The sequence below is a fragment of the Felis catus genome, chromosome B3 (assembly GCF_018350175.1).
Source record: "Felis catus isolate Fca126 chromosome B3, F.catus_Fca126_mat1.0, whole genome shotgun sequence".
NCBI classification, from domain to species: domain Eukaryota; kingdom Metazoa; phylum Chordata; class Mammalia; order Carnivora; family Felidae; genus Felis; species Felis catus.
This window is the reverse complement of record NC_058373.1, coordinates 134,005,311-134,027,076: the sequence shown is the minus strand read 5'-3', so window position 1 is coordinate 134,027,076 and position 21,766 is coordinate 134,005,311. Positions and strand designations below refer to the sequence as shown.

The 21,766-nt window shown below is 44.8% G+C and overlaps 1 protein-coding gene across 1 annotated transcript; it reads left to right on the top strand.

The window, feature by feature from the left end:
• The first annotated feature begins 4,327 nt into the window (after positions 1-4,327).
• On the top strand, positions 4,328-19,468 carry LOC111560915. Its single transcript, XM_023255956.2, has 3 exons — positions 4,328-4,378; positions 16,710-16,859; positions 18,356-19,468. Exons 1-3 carry the CDS (start codon positions 4,376-4,378, stop codon positions 18,932-18,934), a joined length of 732 nt encoding a protein of 243 aa, XP_023111724.1. The 5' UTR covers positions 4,328-4,375; the 3' UTR covers positions 18,935-19,468.
• The last annotated feature ends 2,298 nt before the right edge of the window (positions 19,469-21,766 follow it).

The window sequence follows — 21,766 nt, the reverse complement described above, 5'->3', positions numbered from 1 at the left end:
TACTTTCATTGCCTCTTCTTCAGAAGGACTTGGCAGAAAATGAAATGGGTAAAAAGGCAGCGTGAGAAGAGGAAGGAAGGAGAGCTAATCCGTCGCAATGAGGGTCTCTGAATAATCTAGAATGGGCTTTTGAAAAGACCTAAAAGCACTCGGGGTGGTGCCCCATGTCAAATACCTTCATCCCCACCCTGCTTATGAATTCCAGAAAGACAGCCTCTGATGCTAAGTTTGCAGTGGTTACACTGTGTGCAAACTGTCACCGCCCAGTGACTTGTATTCTAAAATTCACAACACTTTCACTTAGTCACATCAGAAGTAAACTAAGAAATATTTTATATGAAAATACTTCATATGAACTCTTTCTTAGTACTAGGAGTAGAGTAGAAGTAGATCCAAAAAAGCCCCCAATACATAAATACATTAATTTCTCTTTATAATATTAATTTTGGAGATAAGGCGAAATCACCCCTTCCTTTTTCCCTTATTGATTTTATTGCATGTCGTTTTCATACCATCATAGACCCCAATTCAAATATTTTATAACTGTATATGGCTAATGGAGAGTCAAGAATAAGAAAAGGAAAGTAGTAGAGGAAATAAATTTTAAAAGACCCATTTCTTCTAACTACTATGCCAGATCCTGTGGCTGACTGAGTTAAATTCGCTAGTTTAAATTCATTAATTCTTCCAAACCTCTATAAAATGATAAGTCAATGAGCCACTGGAACAAAAAATCAAGCCTCCTGAGTTCATTTCGAACATGCTTGTTTGTGTTAGAGTTGCAGATTCATTTACCTGTGAAAAGCTGCTTTTTCATTTGTTTATATTGCTACTGATTTCTTAAAAAAAACTATGTAAAGGGCTACATTTAAAATGTAAGTTTGGGGGCACCTGGGTGGCGCAGTCGGTTAAGCGTCCGACTTCAGCCAGGTCACGATCTCGCGGTCCGTGAGTTCGAGCCCCGCGTCAGGCTCTGGGCTGATGGCTCAGAGCCTGGAGCCTGTTTCCGATTCTGTGTCTCCCTCTCTCTCTGCCCCTCCCCCGTTCATGCTCTGTCTCTCTCTGTCCCAAAAATAAATAAACGTTGAAAAATAAAATAAAATAAAATAAAATAAAATGTAAGTTTGGAGCACCTGGATGGCTCAGCCAGTTAAGCGTCCAACTTCGGCTCAGGTCATGATACCAGGTTTTATGGGTTCGAGCCCCACATAGGGCTCTGTGCTGACAGCTCAGAGCCTGGAGCCTGCTTCCGATTCTGTGTCTCCCTCTCTCTCTGACCCTCCCCCGTTCATGCTATGTCTCTCTCTGTCTCAAAAATAAATAAACGTTAAAAAAAAAAAGTTTTTTTTAAATAAAAAAAGACAAGGAAATGTAAGTTAAATATGAACCCAATGCTATAGTTTTGTTTTCCTGCTTGTAGGTAGATGGGGAAATCGTCGTTTCTCTTGTTTCCTTTGTTTAAAATCCAGGAAGGTTGACGAACATGACATTCTTAACGGCGGTTTTATTTTTGACTTTCTATGGGGCTGGTCACGCAAAATGTGCACTGTCGTGTTGAGATATATGTGACAATTATCCTCATGAAAGACCTTCTGGTTGTGTAGACCTTAGATCATTCATAACAGTTTATTTTAGGCGCTGTAGTGCTAGCCTATTTGCTGAAGTTATAAACACCGGTAAAAGGAGAGATTAAGTGTACAATAATTCTCATTCTCCTGATGAGTAAGAAGGGAAATACAGAGGGTGCCACATTACATGTAAAGGTAACGCTTTAGTACTGAAGTTTTGAAAAATATCCCTAAGAACTTTACCGCATGAATTTTTAAAAAGAAGAAGAGGAAGGCACATTCGAACATACTTAGAAAAATTTTTGAAAGACTGGCATTTTAACGGATAGCAGGTGTACTTCTGTCTCAAGGGGTATGTATGCATCCTTGGGTGTGGAATTGAAAACTTGCTGAAAATAAGCTACAGTAATCCACGTAATTATGTAAATTCTTCCACAGCCTTCATAAAGATAAGAATTCGTCTTCCTAGAAAGTAAGTGGGATACAAAAAGATGAGAAACATTGTTGTTCTTCTGTGTGAACGATTAAGGGGGACAGTGGTGTCACACAACTCAGACGAATGCCATTCCGCCCATCGCCATCTGTGGTGTCTTCACGGACTGCAGCGACTGTACTTTCTCTTGCTTTCCAAAGGTACAACCGCACACGTGAGTGTTTCCCTACACTGATACTTTACTCCCCACTTCTTTTTTTTTTTTTCCAACGTTTATTTATTTTTGGGACAGAGAGAGACAGAGCATGAACGGGGGAGGGGCAGAGAGAGAGGGAGACACAGAATCGGAAACAGGCTCCAGGCTCTGAGCCATCAGCCCAGAGCCAGACGCGGGGCTCGAACTCACGGACCGCGAGATCGTGACCTGGCTGAAGTCGGACACTCAACCAACTGCGCCACCCAGGCGCCCCATACTCCCCACTTCTTAACACACCCATGTGTTGACTAATGTTTATGGATTGTAATTAACATCAGAGAAATCCTTGATGGGGGCAGAGAAGGGAACATTTGGGGATGAAAGGGCTGTAGGAAAAGGGAAATACTGGCCCTGTGGGAAAATGAGCAGCTTTACATCTCGGAGGTACAAACAATTGCTATGAACATGGACAGAGGGAGACTTTACAAAAAGGCCATTTCAGTAGCCATGTGTGTAAATCTCTTTTAATCATTGTATCTACTGGGTCGGTAGGTGAACTTATTTAGCATGTCTATACAGGCTTTGTAAGATGGTTATTTTTTGCTAGGAGGCCCATGTGATTGCTTTCTCCTCTCCTTCCCTGTTCCCTCTCCAACTGTTCCTACTGCTTTCTGCCATGGAGACCATTGACATTCCGTGGCCAAAGAGACCAGTCCAAATGGAGCACTAAGGGTACATGTAGGTAGTGATCATATTCTTTAAAAATTTTAGGGGTGCCTGGGTGATTCACTCGGTTAAATGTCCGACTTTAGCTCAGGTCGTGATCTCACAGTTCGTGAGTTCGAGCCCTGCCTTGGGCTCTGTGTTGACGACTCCAAGCCTGGAGCCTGGTTGGGATTCTGTGACTCTCTCTCTCTCTCTCTCTCTCTGCTCCTCCCCTGCTCACACTCTGTCTATCTCTCTCTCTCTCTCTCTGTCTCTCAAAAATAAATAAATTTTTTTCTAATTTTAATGCAGTATAGCATATAAACTGCACAGATCTTAAGTGGACAGCTCAGTGAGCGTTAACTTATGTATGTACCCTCATAACCATCACCTCAATCAAGATAAGGCTCCCACTCCATACTCAAACTTAACTACTGTTCTTCTGGCTTCTGTCTCCCGTAGACTTGTTTGCCTGCCCTTGTGTCTGGTTGGGTTTGATGATCATCATATCTGTGAAATTCAACTACGTCGGTGCATGCAGCCATAACAATAGTGGCTCTTTTTCATTGCTGTGTATTATTCCATCAGATGAGTATATCCCCATTTGTTTATCCATTCTAATGTTGATAGACATTTGGTTCATAATTTTTAGCTTTTTAGTCTAAAGCTGTCACGAACATTCCCGTGCGTAACTTTTGGTGGATATGTACATTCATTGCCTCGGGTTTATACATAAGGATGAAACTTACTGAATCATAGGATGGATGCATATTTAGCTTAAAGATGTTGCCAAATAGTTTCCAACAGCTGTCTCACCGATTTACACTCCCACCAGCAATGTGTGAGTGGCGAAGTTGTATTTCCTTGTGGTTGTAGCCATTCTGGCGAAATTGTATTTCCTTGTGGTTTTAGGCATTCTGGCAACTGTGGATTCTGTTGTAGTTTTAATTTGCATTTCCCTGAGAAGCAGCGGCAAGTAGAGCACCCTTTTATATCTTTATTAGCCGTTTGGACATTCTCACTTGTTGAGCACCTACTCAAGTCACTTAACAAGTGATAGTTATTTGCTTGTCTGTCTTTTTCCTATTGGTTGGCAGGGGCTCTTTATATTTTATTGGTATGAAGTTTTTGTCTGATGTGTTGTTATAAATCTCTTCTCTTTGGTGTGCTTTTTCACTTTCCAATCGATGTCCTTTTGATGACCAGAAAGTTCTAATTTTTGTGAAGTGCAGTATACCCGTTTTGGTTTTTTTTTTAATTTTTTTTTTCAACGTTTATTTATTTTTGGGACAGAGAGAGACAGAGCATGAACGGGGGAGGGGCAGAGAGAGAGGGAGACACAGAATCGGAAACAGGCTCCAGGCTCTGAGCCATCTGCCCAGAGCCCGACGCAGGGCTCGAACTCCCGGACCGCGAGATCGTGACCTGGCTGAAGTCGGACGCCTAACCGACTGCGCCACCCAGGCGCCCCTGATGGTTAGTGATTTTTGTGTCCTGTTTCATAAATCTTTACCCTAAGATTCTTATTCTTCTAAAAGCTTTATTTTATCATTCACATTAGATCTGTGATCCATCTAGCACTGGTATTTGTGCATGGTGTGGGATACTACAAAGTTTACTTATTCCATGAGTGTTCACTTGACCTAGCACAGGGTCTTGAAAATCTCAGTGCATTGCAGTTGTAATTTTTACAGTCTTCCCATCTGGTAATGTAAGATCTCTAACTTTAATGTTCTTCCGGATAGTCTCGGCTATTTTTAACCCTTTGCATTTCCATATACATTTGTTTTTATTTTTTTTATGTTTATTTATTTTTGACAGAGAGAGACAGAGACAGAGTATGAGCGGGGGAGGGGCAGAGAGAGAGAGGGAGACACAGAATCTGAAATAGGCTCCAGGCTCTGAGCCATCAGCACAGAGCCCGATGCGGGGCTCGAACTCACAGACCGTGAGATCATGACCTGAGCTAAAGTCGGACGCTCAACTGACTGAGTCACCCAGGCACCCCTTGCATACACATTTTAGAAACAGGTTGTTGTTTTCCTTGGGGAGGTTACCTATTAGGGTTTAATTGGTATGGCATTAAGTTATAGAGCTCAATTTCAGGAGAATTTATATTTTCTCAATTTTGAGTTTTGTAATCCACAGACATGGTATATCTCTTTATTTAATTAGATCATCTTTACTTTGTCTCAACAAGGTTTTAAGATTTACATGTGGAGGTTAGATTTATCTTTAGATTTTTGATGTTTATATGTTATTATCTAATTATTGTTCATTAGTATGTAGAAACATAATTATTTTCTATACTGCCTTTGCATCTCTCAACCTTACTAACTTCACTTTAATTATACTAATTCTATAGATTCTTTTGTATTTCTTCATGTATACACTCATATCTCCTAAAAATAATGATAGTTTCACTTCTCCGTTTCCAATTTTTCTTTTTTTCCCTTACTGAGCTGACTAGACTTCTGGCAAAATCTTGAATAGAATGGTGACAGTGGACCTCTTTGGCTAGTTCCTAAACTCAAAATAAGAACTCAGTATTTTACCATTCAATATGATGTTTGCTGTAAATTTTTCAATAGATACCACTTGCCAAATTAAGGGGTTTTTTTTCTCCTAGTTTTTTGAGAGTTTTAATTAAACGCTTGTTCTCCCTCTTCTGAGATGACCATGTGGTTTTTCTCTTTCGTTCTCATCTAGTGATTAATTACAGTAATTGATTTTCAAATGTTGCATTCCTGGAATAAACACACAAGCTACTCTGTTGTGGCCCAGAGCAGAAATCTGATGGTAACCATTTTCAGTCACCAAAGTCATTTTCCCCACAGTGGCTTCTTGCAATGATAACTTGGTTGTCATGGGTTCACATAGGAGGAAACCCAGTTTATTCATTTGTTCCTTCACACACGTCTTTTTGAGCTCCTGCTCAGGCCAGGTACTATTCTCGACATGGGTAATACAGCAGGAAATAAGATTCCGGCCACTTTGGGAGTTAGAGCCTCTCATTTCCTAGAAGGACTGCTCCCAAAGGGTTTCTGTGTTGTACTATTTCAAGACTTTTTCTGGTGTGTGGGTGAATGAGAGACAGACTGAGCTCAAGGCCCTTAGGATGACAACGCCTTCCGAGTTTATAAAAATATTTTTAGGCTTTTAAAAAATTCTGCAGAGATTAACCCACTTCACAGTGGGTTAATCTTTTGAAAAGCTAAGGCATTATGCCTACCTCCCTATCTGCGAGTTTCTACATCATAGGGACAAGACAGACACTTGAGAGACTTACTTTGGAGCAGAAGTAAGTGACAATTCTAGTTAAAACTCCAGGAGCTTGTTCAGGGAGAACAAACATAGCTCTGAAAGCGAATCCTTCCGTGAGTGTCCATATGTGATCCAGTCAGCCCACTTGTGGTTTCTCATTTTAACTTCGGATTTTACCAAACATTGCACATGCTACAAAGCACTTATTAAGTGCTAAAAAAAAATGCTGAAAATAGTAAAAGATATGGCTTGCTTTTCCCAGTCTTCCAGAATAGCTTAAATGTCACTGGTACCAAGAGAAAAAACATAACCTGAGCATATGTTACTGTTAAGATATTGTGATCAAATCAAGAATTTTAGTCCTGTTTTTTGTTATTCTTTCCCACTTTAGAAACTTCACATATTCTGGGGAATGGTAATTTGTAGTTCCGATTGTAATCCATTTTCATGCGATCCAAAGGCAGTCCAGGAACTAGAACATCATGCATAGTAGCTCTGTAGAAGCTGGACTACACCCATGAGGACAGACCGAGAATCTTGAACACCTGTGATGTGGTGCCCTGGGAATTACAACCCTTTTGGAATGGTTTACGAACTGCCACTTAAAATAGACAAAGCCAGGGGCGCCGGTTGGCTCAGTCAGTCGAGCCTCTGACGTCGGCCCAGGTCATGATCTCGCTGCTCGTGGGTTCAAGCCCCGCATCAGGCTCTGTGCTGACACTCGGAGCCTGGAACCTGTTTCATAATCCGTGTCTCCCTCTCCTTCTCTCTCTCTCTGCCTCTCCTCTGCTCACACCCTGTCTCTCTCTCTCTCAAAAATTAACATTTAAAAATTTTCTTAAATAATAAAAAAATAAAGTAGACGAAGCCAAACACAAAAAGCCACTTACTGTGTAAGCTCCTGTATATGAAATGTCCATAACAGGCCTATCCATCAAGATAGAAAGTAGATTAGAGACTTCCGGAGGATGATGGGAGACAGAAATGGGGAGTGACCGCTAATGCATGTAGGTGATGAGGTTTGGGGGTGATTAAAACATTCAGAATTCAATAGGGTAATGGTTGTACAAACCGCTGACCTGTATGCTTTAGATGGGAAATTTTGTGTTATGTGAACGTTACCCTAATTTTTAAAAAATCACACACACGCACGCACACACTCACGATCAGCCAGAGAAGTTGGAGTCATGTTGATGTGGTCAGTGCTAACACCTTGCTCTTCCGACAAAGCCATCTCCACTGTCGTTTAAGTGGCAACAAGCCTGTTTGAAGCATAATTAATACTATGGCTGGAGAGTCTTCGCTAAAAAGAGAAATTAAGTTCTGAGGGACAGAGTGAATGTGTTGCCTGCAGAGAACCCCCAAACTGCAGCCTACCAGGGGACACCTCCCAGTTTTGGGTAACGTTTGGGTAGATACCAAAATGCTGTGTGTTTTGACGATGGTCTCGTTCAGCTGATCATCACTTTGATCTCCGCTCTAAAGGTTTATCTCTTGCTTTTGGCTTCATTGTCCTAATGGGGCCACCAGGCTCTTGTGTTGCATACATTTTTCTTTGGTGAATATTTTTCTCCACTCTCTCTTGCCTTACCAATGTTACCTTTCTCTCTCAGAAGCTGGTTCATGTGTGCGGTTGGCTGAAATATTATTTTATTCATTCATGAAATCATTTGGAGCAGTTGTCTTACTCTCAAACATAGTGCCATCGAGATATCTGCAAGTCACGTCACTCCTGGCTTTGCCATCCAAGTAGTCAGAGGTCAATTGTCTCCCTTAACTCCACGGTATATGGTGAAAATATCTGTATCCTCGACAATTGTTTTAAAGCCTAATCATTTCAGTTACTCTCTGTTTTTTAAATTTTTTAAACATTTATTCATTTTTGAGATACAGAGAGAGACAGAGCGCCAGCAGGGGAAAGGCAGAGAGAGAGAGACGCAGAATCTGAAGCAGGTTCCAGGCTCTGAGCTGTCAGCACAGAGCCCAGTGCGGGCCTCGAACCCACAAACCGTGAGATCATGACTTGAGCCGAGGTCAGATGCTTAACCGACTGAGCCACCCAGCCACCCCTGGATAATTTATTTATACTCATTAAAGGTAAAAGTTTTATCAATATGAGAGAACTTATAAATTTTTTTATTCACTAACTGAGACATCACATGAAACTTCTTTTGTTTCTGGCAATGACGAACCGTACTGAAGAAAGATAATTAGACTGAAATTTTCAAAATGCTTTTTGGCAAATGTAAAATAAAGTTGTTTCAAACTGCAGATTAGTTCACCTAAAATCTTTATGTGGTGAGTATAATAGCACACTAATATCAGTACTTTTTATATATTTTGAATGGTAAATGTTTTGAAGATATTTTTAAATAAAACTAGCTATTGAAAATTCTTTCTTAGGGGCGCCTGGGTGGCTCAGTCGGTTAAGCGTCCGACTTCAGCTCAGGTCACGATCTCATGGTCCGCAAGTTCGAGCCCCGCGTCGGGCTCTGGGCTGACGGCTCGGAGCCTGGAGCCTGCTTCCGATTCTGTGTCTCCCTCTCTCTCTGACCCTCCCCCGTTCATGCTGTATCTCTCTCTGTCTCAAAAATAAATAAATGTTAAAAAAAAAATTTTTTTTTAAAAAGAAAATTCGTTCTTAAAATATTTATAATAAAGCCTATCTAAAATATATGAGCTAGTAGAAGTATTTTTTTGTATCATTAGTGTAATGGTATATATGTTTTACAAGAAGGGACTGGAAAGATAAATATTTGTTTATAGTATTATTTTACTGAGTGATGCTAATGCAGCTTTTATTTTTATTTTAAGATTTTATTATTATTTTTAAGTAACTCCACATCCAATGAGGGGCTCAAACCCACAACCCCGGAATCAAGAGGCACATGGTCCACTGACCAAGCCAGCCAAGCACCCCAATTTTTTCTTAATTTAAATTCTAGTTAGTTAACATACAGGGCAGTATTGGTTTCAGGAGTAGAATTCTATGGTTCATCACTTACATACAACATCCAGTGCTCATCCCAACAAGTGCCCTCCTTAATGCCCATCACCCATCCAGCCCATCCCCCCACCCACCTCCCTCTATCAACCCTCATTTTGTTCTCAGTCATTAAGAGTCTCTTGTGGTTTGTTTCCCTCTCTTCTCTTTCCCCCCCTCCCATATGTTCATCTGTTTTGTTTCTTAAATTTCAAATGTGAGTGAAATCATATGGTATTTGTCTTTCTCTGACTGACTTATTTCACTTAGGATAATACATTCTAGCTCCATCCACATCACTGCATATGGCAACATTTCATTCTTTTTGATGGCTGTGATATTCCATTGTATATGTATACCACATCTTCTTTATCCATTTATCAGTCGATCAGGTACCCCCAGTCTAATATATCTTTTTTAGATATGGGAGTAAAGTCCACTGTAAAAGCATTCCAATTTTTAAGTTTCAGTGCCCTTGCTTTTGAGCCTAGTGTTGGCTTTCTTTCTTTCTTTCTTTCTTTTTTTTTTAAGTTTATTTATTTTGAGAGAGAGAGAGAGGGAGAGCACATGAGGGGTAGGGGCAAAGAGAGAGGGAGAGAGAGAATCCCAAGCAGGCTCCATGCTGTCAGCACAGAGCCCAATGTGGGGCTCAAATTCACAAACTGTGAGATTACGACCTGAGGGGAAACAAAGAGTTGGATGCTTAACCAACTGAGCCACCCAGGTGCCCCAGAGTGTTGGCTTTCTAAAGTCAGAATAATCAAATTCTACTCACCTAAAAATTCAGAAAACTTGTTCTAATGGTGTATCTAATGATACATTCAGGGAAAAAGTTGAGTGTTCAGAAATTCTAATTAGAGTTTAAAATGACTTAGTTGTGTCCTAGGTATATTATGAAAGTGAAAATGATAAGTATTTGTGACTATTATACTTAATGTATAGTCTTTATCATGTAGAATTTTTCTTTTAATTAGTTTCTATACTAGTTTCATGTTAAGTTTTTCAAATGTTAGCACATTATGGTGGTTATAGTAAAGGGTTTTGTTTTATTTATTTATTTTTTTTTTTTAATTTTTTTTTCAACGTTTTTATTTATTTTGGGGACAGAGGGAGACAGAGCATGAACGGGGGAGGGGCAGAGAGAGAGGGAGACACAGAATCGGAAACAGGCTCCAGGCTCTGAGCCATCAGCCCAGAGCCTGCTGCGGGGCTCGAACTCACGGACCGCGAGATCGTGACCTGGCTGAAGTCGGACGCTTAACCGACTGCGCCACCCAGGCGCCCCAAGGGTTTTGTTTTAAATATAGTAGCATATCCGGGAACTATTAAAGTCTGAGTTACAATGTCAAATTTTTATAATTGGATCATAATTTTTCAAATTATCTATCTGCCTTGCTGTGATCCCCACCTGTACTGGAATACTCTCTGGTATGAGTTACTCCCTTATGTTGGGAGATAGGGAAATTAAGCAAAGCATCACAGGGAATTTTTTTTTCATAGTAAATTCATCTTATATAGAGAATGACAAGCATATCTAGCACTTTTTGCTAGCACTAGGCTTCTTTTCATTGTGATTGCTTTGCAAAGTTAATGTTCCTCACTGAAAAGAGCCTGACTGGTTGTTGTTTTTTTTAATGTTTATTTATTTTTGAGAGAGAGACAAAGTGCGAACAGGGGAGGGTCAGAGAGAGAGGGAGACACAGAATCCGAAGCAGGCTCCAGGCTCTGAGCTGTCAGCATGGAGCCCGACTCAGGGCTCGAACCCATGAACCATCAGATCATGACCTGAGCTGAAGTCGGATGCTCCACTGACTGAGCCACCCAGGTGCCGTGACTGGTTATTTTTGTTTAAAGATGAATATTTTTAATACAGAGAAAATAAAAGTTGCATATGTGCCTCTCACACGGCAAACCCTAAGGTACAGTATCCCACCTCGGCATCAGATACCAGCCGTGCTAACAGCGTGCACATGTGCATTAAATATGGCTCTTGACTTGGAAAGTCAAGTGGGTGGGCGGGTTTCCTGTGATTGAACTGATACGTAAATATTTGCCCCTTTAAAGGTATTCAGACATTGGAAATTAATTATTTGCTCATGAACCACAGACTTGAAGAACAGTTTTAGGTGAAATTTCCATTCTTAACTTTTTTGCCGATGAATCTTGGGCATAATGCTCTGTGTCTATATTCTAGGACTGTTACTGAATAAGTAGTATTTATTTCCTTGTATCAACCAGCGTGTTACTAAGTTATATCTCTTGTGTTCGGAAAAGCCCCAAGACCACGGGAGACACTGTGTGGTGAAGTTAGAGGCAAAGTGGCTGGTGCAGCGAGCCCCTGGCGAGAACCCAAGTGCCGGGAGGCAGGGCAGTGAGCACAGCCCGCCATCCAGGTCGGGTGTGGTCCATGCCCCCCACCCCCCAGCTATGTTTCTGCATGTTGCACTGTGTGTGGCGCTTCCCATCAGTATTGCTGATGGTTTTATGAAAGGAAGTGAGCAGGAAGTTGGTCCCATATTTCCAGACTGGCCACAGACTTGATCAATCTGAGCAAGTCACTTAGCCTCTCTCTGCCTCCATTTCTTCAGCCATAAAATGGGAATAACTCCACCCGTCCTTCCCTGCCTCACCAGCACACTGAAGGATCAGTTAAAGAAGAGGAAAACTTTTATATATATATATATATTTTTTTTTAAATATGAAATTTATTGTCAAATTGGTTTCCATATAACACCCAGTGTTCATCCCAACAGGTGCCCTCCTCCATGCCCATCACCCACCTTCCCTTCCCTCCCACCCCCCCATCCACCCTCAGTTCATCCTCAATTTTTCAGAGTCTCTTATGGTTTGCCTCCCTCCCTCTCTTTTTTTTTCCCCTTCCCCTCCCCTGTGGTCTTCTGTTAGGTTTCTCAGGATCCACGTAAGAGTGAACACATATGGCATCTGCCTTTCTCTGTGTGACTTATTTCACTTAGCATAACACTCTCCAGTTCTGTCAATGTTGCTACAAAGGGCCATATTTCATTCTTTCTCGTTGCCAAGTAGTATTCCATTGTGTACATAAACCACAGTTTCTTTAACCATGCATCAGTTGATGGACATTTAGCACTTTCAACAATAGCCAAATTATAGAAAGAAGAGGAAAACTTCTATCAGGTGCTTTGATCCCAAAGATGGGAAGAACATAGATGTAGCTGTTGTTGAATAATGAAGGCTCTCTATTATATAGCAACTTATTTTAAAAGTGTCTTTGCCTGGTTCTGTATAGTGAATATCAATTAGTATATTGAAATAGAAACTGAGAATAGGTAGGTTTAAAATTAAATAGATTTTTAGGGGCGCCTGGGTGGCTCAGTCAGTTAAGTGTCCAAGTTTAGCTCAGGTCATGGTCTCACAGTTCCTGGGTTCGAGCCCTGCGTTCGGCCCTGTGCTGACAGCTCGGAGCCTGGAGCCTGCTTCGGATTCTGTGTCTCCTTCTCTCTCTGCCCCTCCCCCCGCTCACCCTCTGTCTCTCTCTCTCTCAAAAGTAAATAAACATTAAAAAAATTAAATTTAATCTAAAAGATTGTTAATGTTTTGGGCCATCAAATAGTAAAAATTTATAATGTATATTATAGTTCTGAGTGTGGGTTTGAAGTGTATTAGCACTGGGCTAATTTGTAGAAGGTCTTATTATTTGAGCCAACTTTGTTTATTTCAGAGGGCTACATAGTGGATCAGATCATACTATCGTCATAGCAGTATTTTTAGCTTATCTAGAATCTTAGAGCTTAGGAACCTTAGAGCTCACCCAGGGCCTATCAGAGGCAAGGTTCCTTCTGGTGCCATCACTGACGGGGGCTCGTGGGGCCTCTTACTGGGGATTCTTTGGGGAAGGGAGCAGGCTCCTACCTTGCTGGGGGGTTTTTTCTAATTTTTTTTTTAACGTTTTATTTATTTTTGAGACAGAGAGAGACAGAGCATAAACTGGGGAGGGGCAGAGAGAGAGGGAGACACAGAATCAGAAGCAGGCTCCAGGCTCTGAGCCATCAGCCCAGAGCCCGACGCGGGGCTCAAACTCACGGACCGCGAGATCATGACCTGAGCCGAAGTTGGACGCTCAACCGAGCCACCCAGGCGCCCCATACCTTGCTGTTTTGATGTGTATCTTTTGTTCAAGAATTTCCTAAAACTTGAAGCTAGTCAGGTGTTACATTAGAACATGTGAGCATTTAAAATTTTTAATTGAATACCATCTTTTTAAAGGACCTAGGTTTGTACTATTTTCTGGTTTTCATTTCATGGTTTTCCCATTGATGAGGTTGTTCTCTTCATTTTCTTAATAATTTGAAAATATTCTCTTCCCTTCTTATTTGTACCATCTTCAATTTGGCATTTATGGTAGCAAGGAGGGAAGGGTTGTTTATTTTAATTTTTTTAAGTTTATTTATTGAAGTAATCTCTACACCCAATGTGGAGCTCAAACTCACAATCCCGAGATCAAGACTTGCATGCTCTACTGGCTGAGCCAGCCAGGTGTCCCAATGATTGTTTATTTTTATTTTTGTTTTATTTTTTAATGTTTGTTATGTATTTTTGAGAGAGAGAGAGAGAGAGCAAGCTGGGGAGGGGCAGAGAGAGAGGGAGACACAGAATGCGAAGCAGGCTCCAGGTCTGAGCTGTCAGCACAGAGCCCCACAAGGGACTCAAACTCAGAATGGCGAGATCATGACCTGAGCTGAAGTCTGACGCTTAACGACTAAGCCACCAGACACGCCTTTTTATTTTTATTTTTTATTTTAGAGAGACAGTGTGCACATGAGGAGGGAGAGGGGTAGAGGGAGAGAGAGAGAATCTCAAGCAGTCTCCACGCTCGGTGTGGAGCCCCACTTGGGTATCGATCCCACAACCCAGAGATCGTGACCTGAGCCAAAATCAAGAGTCAGATGCTCAACTGACTAAGCCACCCAGATGCCCCGCGTTGTTTATTTTTAGAATAAACTGAAATCATGACTTTCGTTCTTGTCTTACATGGCAACTGGCTTGATTACTGTCTCTTACTTAAAGGTCCTTTAAAACTAGAAGCTATTCCTTTCAGGTAAATGCCTGGTAAGCGATACCAGGAGCTCTGAGGAAGGGGGAGCCGTGACACCCCAGTGTAGAGAAGAGTGTCCAAATGCCCTAAGGCTGTATTTCCTTCTAAAGAGCATACTCCCCACAGACATGGCATTCTAGTGTAGACCCAGCAGCTGGGTAGGAAGGCTGTGAAACAGTTTGCTGACTTTTCCTTTAGCAGGTCCTCTAGCCTTGACCTTCAGGTCCACCCTTTGTTCCATCTTTGAGAAATGAGGGTGCCTCAGTGTTGCTAACTGGCCCAAATCTGTAACTGGCAACAAAGTAAATCACTTGACTCTTTTCTTTTGGTTGTCATTTCTCCTTCTCTCTCCCTTCCTCTCTCTCTCTCTCTCTCTCTCTCTCTCTCTCTCTCACAGTTTACTTCTGCTTTCTAGCACCTTTTTTTTTTTTAATGTTTATTTTTGAGAGAGAGAGAGACAGAGTGTGAGCGGGGGAGGGGGCAGAGAGAGAGGGAGACACAGAATTTGAAGCAGGCTCCAGGCTCTGAGCTGTCAGCACAGAGCCCGACGTGGGGCTCGAACTCATGAGCTGTGAGATCATGACCTGAGGAGAACTGGGATGCTTAACTGAGCCACCCAGGCACCCCCTCCCACCTTTCCAAGGGAAGCTGTGCTTGATCTTGCTCAGTGCAGGTTACCACGTTAAGATGAATCAGCCATAGACTCTAAACCCTGCAGCAGCGATTATCTGCGTGTAGCCGCCAAATAATTTTAGACAGTTTTGAACAGCTGCTTGCTGTCCAACCACACCAGCTGTGTAGCAGTCCCAGGTGGCGTTTGGGGCAGAAGAATCACCGACCAGAGTGGGTTATTCTCTGGCCCAAACTCATTTCCAGTTTCACAGGGCTGTTTCTGAAGGTGTCCTCGTAACCTTTTTGTTTCTGGCTCCGTTAGTTGCCTGATAAGCAGTAGCAAATGCATCATTCCCTAATTATGAGAGGGGCGTTTATTATATTCAGACTCCCAGGCTGCCTGTGCAGCCTTCCTGCCTAGGACCAAGTACTCACTCCCCGCCGAGGAGGGGGACTAGTCAACCTGCAGAGACTTGCTTGCACCCTTCTTGATCTCTCCCAAATTCTGCCTGACTTAATGAGGTTCTTGACCTGCACAGCTGTGTCTTTCTCTCCTGCTCTCTCAGTTTTCCAATATGGGAATCTGGGAAACTCCTCTTTGTTCGCTCTTAAGCAAAGTCTCCAGATAGGGTTTGCTTTGGAAGTTGGTGACGTCTTGTGTTGGTTGTAAACATCAATTTGGATGGCAAGTGGGACCTTTCTGGAAAACAAACAAACAAACAAACAAACAAAAAAAAAAAACCCTTCTGGGGCAAACCTTTGACAAAGTCACTCAGCTGGCATGTAATTGGAATTTTATTTGCATGGCTTTTTTTCTAAGTCTCTCTAGAAGGACGTAATTCTCTAGAAGACCCAATTCTTACAATGCAAGAAATATTCTCACATCAAGGATTTATATCTGCCTTGTATGCCATCTTTTATTATTTTTATTTGTATTACTATAGTATTAATTCTCCCCCAAGGGAATAGCATTTTCTTTCTTTCTTTCTTTTTTTTTGCTTGATGCCTCCTGCATTTAGTAAATAGTAGCTTTTTTTTTAGCTGCTTTCTTGAATCCTATATTTATAATATTTTATGGTAGATTTTTAAAAAATTGATTAATTCTAGCTGGGCTAGAATCATCAAGTATTAATTTTTTAAATGTTTTTATTTATTTTTGAGAGAGAGAGGGAGACAGAGCACAAATGGGGAAGGGGGCAGAGAGAGAGGGAGACACACAATCCGAAGCCAGCCTCCAGGCTCTGAGCTGCGAGCACAGAGCCTGATGTGGGGCTCGAACTCACGAGTCGTGATAATTGGTACTGCCATTGGTTAAAGGTAAACAATATGGAGTTAAGAATTTTTATGAGTTATTTATTGGGAATTTGCAGAATTCCGCAGCTACTTGTCTTTAACACTTGTAAGAGGCATGTATGTTTTCCCTTCCTGGTCTTGAAGTCAGTTTTCCCTTTGGTCGGGCAGGTCTGGATGAGTGGTGTCGACCAGAGGCATACACGTATCCCAACGTGGCTGTTTTGTAGACATGTGATGTTTTCTTACTTTGGGCGTTTGGCCAGAAAAGTTTTTTGTGTGTGGGTTTTACTTTTAACAAAGCAGTAAGGGTTTACTTTTTACCATTGTGTGTGTGTGTAAAGATGTATTTATCCAAGCTTTAAGAAAAGAAAAAAACTTGTCAATGTACAAACACCTGATTCGGATCTGTGGGATTTTTTTTTTTTTTTTTGGCATTAAATAAGATGCTTAAAGAAACACAACAGTGTATATCCATAATTCTATGTCTTAGAAGAATGAGTCCCCTTAACTTGTGCTAAGCCCGTGTGTCGCTAACTGAAGGCCGAGTTCCCTTAACCGTCCTTGTCTGCTCCTCTCTGCAGCCTCTGGAAAGCCTGGAAGCTTCTCTCTGCGCAGCGTGCTCTAAAGGTCTGGTCTTCTGGCTGCCTGTCCACCTTCACTTTTCTCCTAGAACCCCTGTCGTGTGGCCTGGGGGCCCCAGAAGGAACCAGCCCCAGCAGATGTTAACGGAGGTGTGCCTCAGCCTTCGTTACTGCAACTTTTTTTTTTAAGTATTAGAGAAAGAGAGTGCAAGTGGGGCAGGGGCAGAGAGAGAGAGGAGAGAGAGAATCCTAAGCAGGCTCCACACTGTCAGCACAGCCCGACATGGGCTTGATCCCACCAACCGTGAGATCATGACCTGAGCTGAAATCAAGAGTCAGACGCTTAACCCACTGAGCCCCCCAGGCGCCCCCATTACTACAACTCTTGGCAGCTGCTTCCCTGGGCTCCTTGCTACCACCACCCACCCGATCTTCTGGGACTCAGACCCCCCCCCCCCCGCGAGAAGTGACTCTCCCCCGGCTCCTCTGGCCCCTTATCCCTCACTTCATCCTCTGAAACACCCACCTGCCATCCCTCAAGGCCAGCTTCTCTCGATTTTCCAAGGAAATAGTGACCCGATTCAATTATTTGGGGGCAGCAGCCGTTGATGGAATGAGTGGAAGCCCAGGTCCCGTATGAGCGTCTTGTCGCGGCGAAACAACACAAACGCAGTGGCTTAAAGCAATAACCATCGATTATTGCACAATTCCTATGGGTCCAGAATTCAGGAGCAGCTTAGCTGGATGGTCCTGGCTCGGATCTGAGTCTCTTGTGTTTCAGTCAGGATGAGGATGTTGGCTGCTGTCATTTGAACACCACCCCGCCCCCTCCCACCCCCCCACCCCCACCGGCTCCACTGCCCGGACTGTCCCACAGTGCTAGAAGCTTCCCTGCAGTCATATCTTCTGCTTCTCCTGGCTGAGTCAGGGAATGAGCCAAGCTGGGCACTGGCACGAAAAGTGCCAGCTTCTGAGCTGGAGGCCACTCTGTCTGCCCTCCTGCTCCCCACCCTGTAGTAGACAGAAAAACGGCCATGTCCTGATCTCAAACCCTGTGAAGATGGCCCCTCACGTGGTAAAGGAACCGTCCTGGTGGGATTTGGGTGAGAGTCTTGAGATGAGAGATTGTTCTGGATTGTCCAAGGGAGGCCCCGTGTGGTCGTGGTGTCTCCCCATGAGAGGGGTGGGAGGCCGGAGAGTGGGGGAGATAAAACGGCCATGTCCTGATCTCAAACCCTGTGAAGATGGCCCCTCACGTGGTAAAGGAACCGTCCTGGTGGGATTTGGGTGAGAGTCTTGAGATGAGAGATTGTTCTGGATTGTCCAAGGGAGGCCCCGTGTGGTCGTGGTGTCTCCCCATGAGAGGGGTGGGAGGCCGGAGAGTGGGGGAGATAAAACGGCCATGTCCTGATCTCAAACCCTGTGAAGATGGCCCCTCACGTGGTAAAGGAACCGTCCTGGTGGGATTTGGGTGAGAGTCTTGAGATGAGAGATTGTTCTGGATTGTCCAAGGGAGGCCCCGTGTGGTCGTGGTGTCTCCCCATGAGAGGGGTGGGAGGCCGGAGAGTGGGGGAGATGGCGTGCCCTGCTGGCTTTGAAGAGGGAGGAAGGGCTCCCAAGCCTGAACACAGGGTGGTCTCTGGAAGGGTGAAGAAACGGATCCTCCCCACGAGCCCCCAAGAAGAGTTAGGCCTGCTGATCGCTTGATTTGGACCAGTGAGATGGACTTCGGACTTCAGCTCTGCGAGGCTGGGGCTCCACTCCAGAATAGCGCCTCTGAGAAGGCGGAGCCCCTGCCCTCCAACCCCGGCATCCGGTCGGAGGGCCCTCTTTCCAGGAGAGGTGGGATGTCGGCATTTCTCAACGTGGCCCAGCCACCTGTGGTCGAGGCCAAGTCCCGGGCAAGCGCAGGAGGGAGCGGGGGGCTCCCTTCCTCCTTCTGGCCCCTACTTGTGGGGTGGAGGCTCCACCGTGCCCTGAGAGCTCGGGGGCCCCCACCGCCTTGGCACCTGGGGCAGACGTTCCTGCTGGGGGAGGCAAGCCCAGAAGACCAGAGGCTGCTGCCCGCTGCCCGGGCCCACCAAGCACTCCGCTCCCAAGACAGGGTGTCACTCCGAGGGAAGCACACCATGCTCCCCAGCGCCCAACAGAAACTAGGCTCATGGTTGCCTAGGGCAGGGCTGGGGGGCGGGGGCGGCGTGAGGGGTACCAGGGCTGACGGCTAAAGGGTGCCGCAGGCTTCTTTCTGGCGGTGCATGGCATTTGGGAAAGAGGCATTTTGCACTTACCTTGCGGGAGACCACATTTGCTTCCCACCAAAATGGACATAACACACAGAAGACGCCTTAAAAGCCGGGACACAACCTTGCCATCTCCTGGGACCCTTCGGGAAGGGGAGCAAAGCTCTCCCCTTCCCACCCACCCCCGGGAGCGGCCCCGCTTGGGACCGACACCCCAAGAGCTTTTCCCAAGACATTTTGATCCCGGGTTCAACCAGCCGAAACAAAACGTTGGGAGTGAAATAAATGCCTTCCACTTAGATGCTCAGTTCGTTATCTGGCCCCTGAGTAAAGCTTCATTGTTTTCAGCTGACTCTGGGGTCCCTGCAGCTGGGCTCTGTCCAGCACACTGTTTATATTTTGCACCCGCTTTAAAGCCGCAGCGTATCTTTTCTAAGGCTCTGTTTTAAACTGGATGCATGAAAAAGAGAGCAATGGATTTTTTTATTTGCTGAGATGAAAACCTGCCTGTCAGTCGTTCAGGACTTTGTGGCCTGGCTCTTTTTGCGCTTTTTTTGTGTGTGTTTCTTGGAAATTATGACCCAACCCTCTGCTTCCCAAGCCCTCGTTCTCGATTCCCATCCCCTCTCCTCCCTCTCACTGGGCCTGAAGACATTCTGACCGAGCGGAGGAAGTTCACGTTCACCACAAAGGATTCCCAGAGGGCCACGGGGCCTTCCACAGCGTGAGGCCTGTGGCCGTGAGGGAGTGATGTGGGATGACGTACACGGAGCTTCCTTATGGGGACGATGCCCCTCGTGCGTCTCACTCCGATCAGTTCTCAGATCCAGCCACAGACTGGGCTTCATATTCTGTGTTTCTTTAACTTTGGTCAGTTATGCCACGTGGGGCTGTTGGCTCGAACCCAGGTAGACGTGATTCCAAAATCTCAGAGCCAGCGCCATGGATTAACAGCTAACCCGGGCGCGTGTTTGGCTATTTATAAGACAGAGAAGAAATAATCCCCAGCCTAAAATCAGGTGACATCAAACGCCGTGGCTAAGCTGCCGCATAGAGGTGTGGGGCGAAGGGTTAACGCTGGACCACCCGAGAGCCCACAGGTAACCTGGTCTGCGTGTTTACTTTGCAGAATGTTCAGCTGCAAATGACGCCGAGCCACAGGACTGAGTCGAGAATCTCATTTGCGTACGATAATAATGTATGTCAAGCAAAACCACCAGTCAGTACTTTCCAAACTGTGCCCTGGTGGTAGTTTGAGGCCACGGCTGGTATTGATATGGAACAAACAGGAAACACAGGTTAAGGCCACACTGGGTCCCTCCCTTTGTGGCATGAGCACAAGTGGCTGAAAAGCACCCCAAAGGGTGGATGGACTAGCCTGGCAAAAACCAGAATGAGACTGTGGTGCAAGGCCTGGGGAAGACCCCTGCCTCCAAACCTAGCCTCCCCGGCAGGTTCGACCCCTCAGCACCGCCTGAGTTCCGACCACCGGAGGGTAAACCTCTCTGGGCCTCAGTTTCCTCACCTGCGAAACGGGGGTGACCTTATTGTCATCCTTCAGCCACAGGAAACTGGAACATCCCCTGGGGACTTCTTGGTGCTCTAAAGTCTATCTGAAGTCTCTTGATACTTTCAGACTGCTCAAAAATCATAATAGTTATGACAGATTACTAATACGGAGGGAGGGTCTGAGGCCAGTAATACACTGAAGGCTCGAAGGCAGAACCTAACGGGGGATAAGCCAGCTCTACCTGAAGGAGCTGGGCATGGCGGTCGGACTAATAACCCCCCGACACTGGTTATTATTAGGATGCGAAGGGGCCGTGGAGAACTAGAATCAGATTTCTACTCATCCACTCTGGAGGCAGAAAGCTGCAGCGGTAGGGATGATGTTAGCAATCTCCTAGACCCCCAGCGACTCCAGTGTCTTACCAGATCAGAGGCAGAAGCTACTTCACTGTGGCCCCACCTTGAACTGCTCTTCGTGCCAAACGCAGGGGCAGGTTGCAAAGCTCTGCTTTCGAGTTTGGGGCTCTTTGGGCAGGCATTTGCACAGGAGGCCCAAAATGCATATCTAATGTTTGATTTCTTTTTTTTTTTTAATCTTTTTTTTTGAGAGAGAGAGAGACAGAGCACGAGTGGGGGAGGGGCAGAGAGAGAAGGGGGATAGAGGATCCGAAACGGGCTCTGGGCTGACAGCAGCGAGCCCAACGCGGGGCCCGAACTCACAAATGTAAGATCATGACCTGGGCTGAAGTCCGACATTCAGCCAGTCGAGCCACCCAGGTACCCCTCATAACGATTTCTTAAAGGACAGCGTCGGCCGGTGCCACCAGCAAAGGGCAGTCGGTTCTGGATTACATAACACGTAGGAGAGGGCCCCAAAAGCAACAGACCAGCAAGGCGGACGCTGGTCCCACCAGTCTTAGAACGTTTCCCTGAACAACCGGTAAGGAAGACGGTCCGACTGCAAGAGGAGGCCACCCAAGGATTGAAATTTGAACCCAGATGATCCCCAGGGTGACTGACGAGATAGTACGGAGTTCAGTCTGAGGAGCTGTGTGTGCTCACTCATGCGGGCCATCAGGCCACAGGGCGCACGGGCCTGGCAGAACAGGTGACCCAGGGAACTGGACCCATCCACAGGCCTCCTGTAAGCAGTGAGTCCCACTCTGGGGGACACCCTGTCCTGAGCATGCAGGGGGTGGGGGGAAAAGCAGGGAGGAGATATTAAGATCTCTGTTCATCTGACTGGCCTACACAGAAGAAGGCTTTCCACGCTTTCCAAACTCAGGGTCTTCTTGCTATCATCAGAGC

Coding starts and splice junctions, on each gene's coding strand:
- LOC111560915 (XM_023255956.2), top strand. Junction 16,860..18,355: donor CCCAGCAGATGTTAACGGAG/GTGTGCCTCAGC, acceptor GGTCTCTGGAAG/GGTGAAGAAACGGATCCTCC.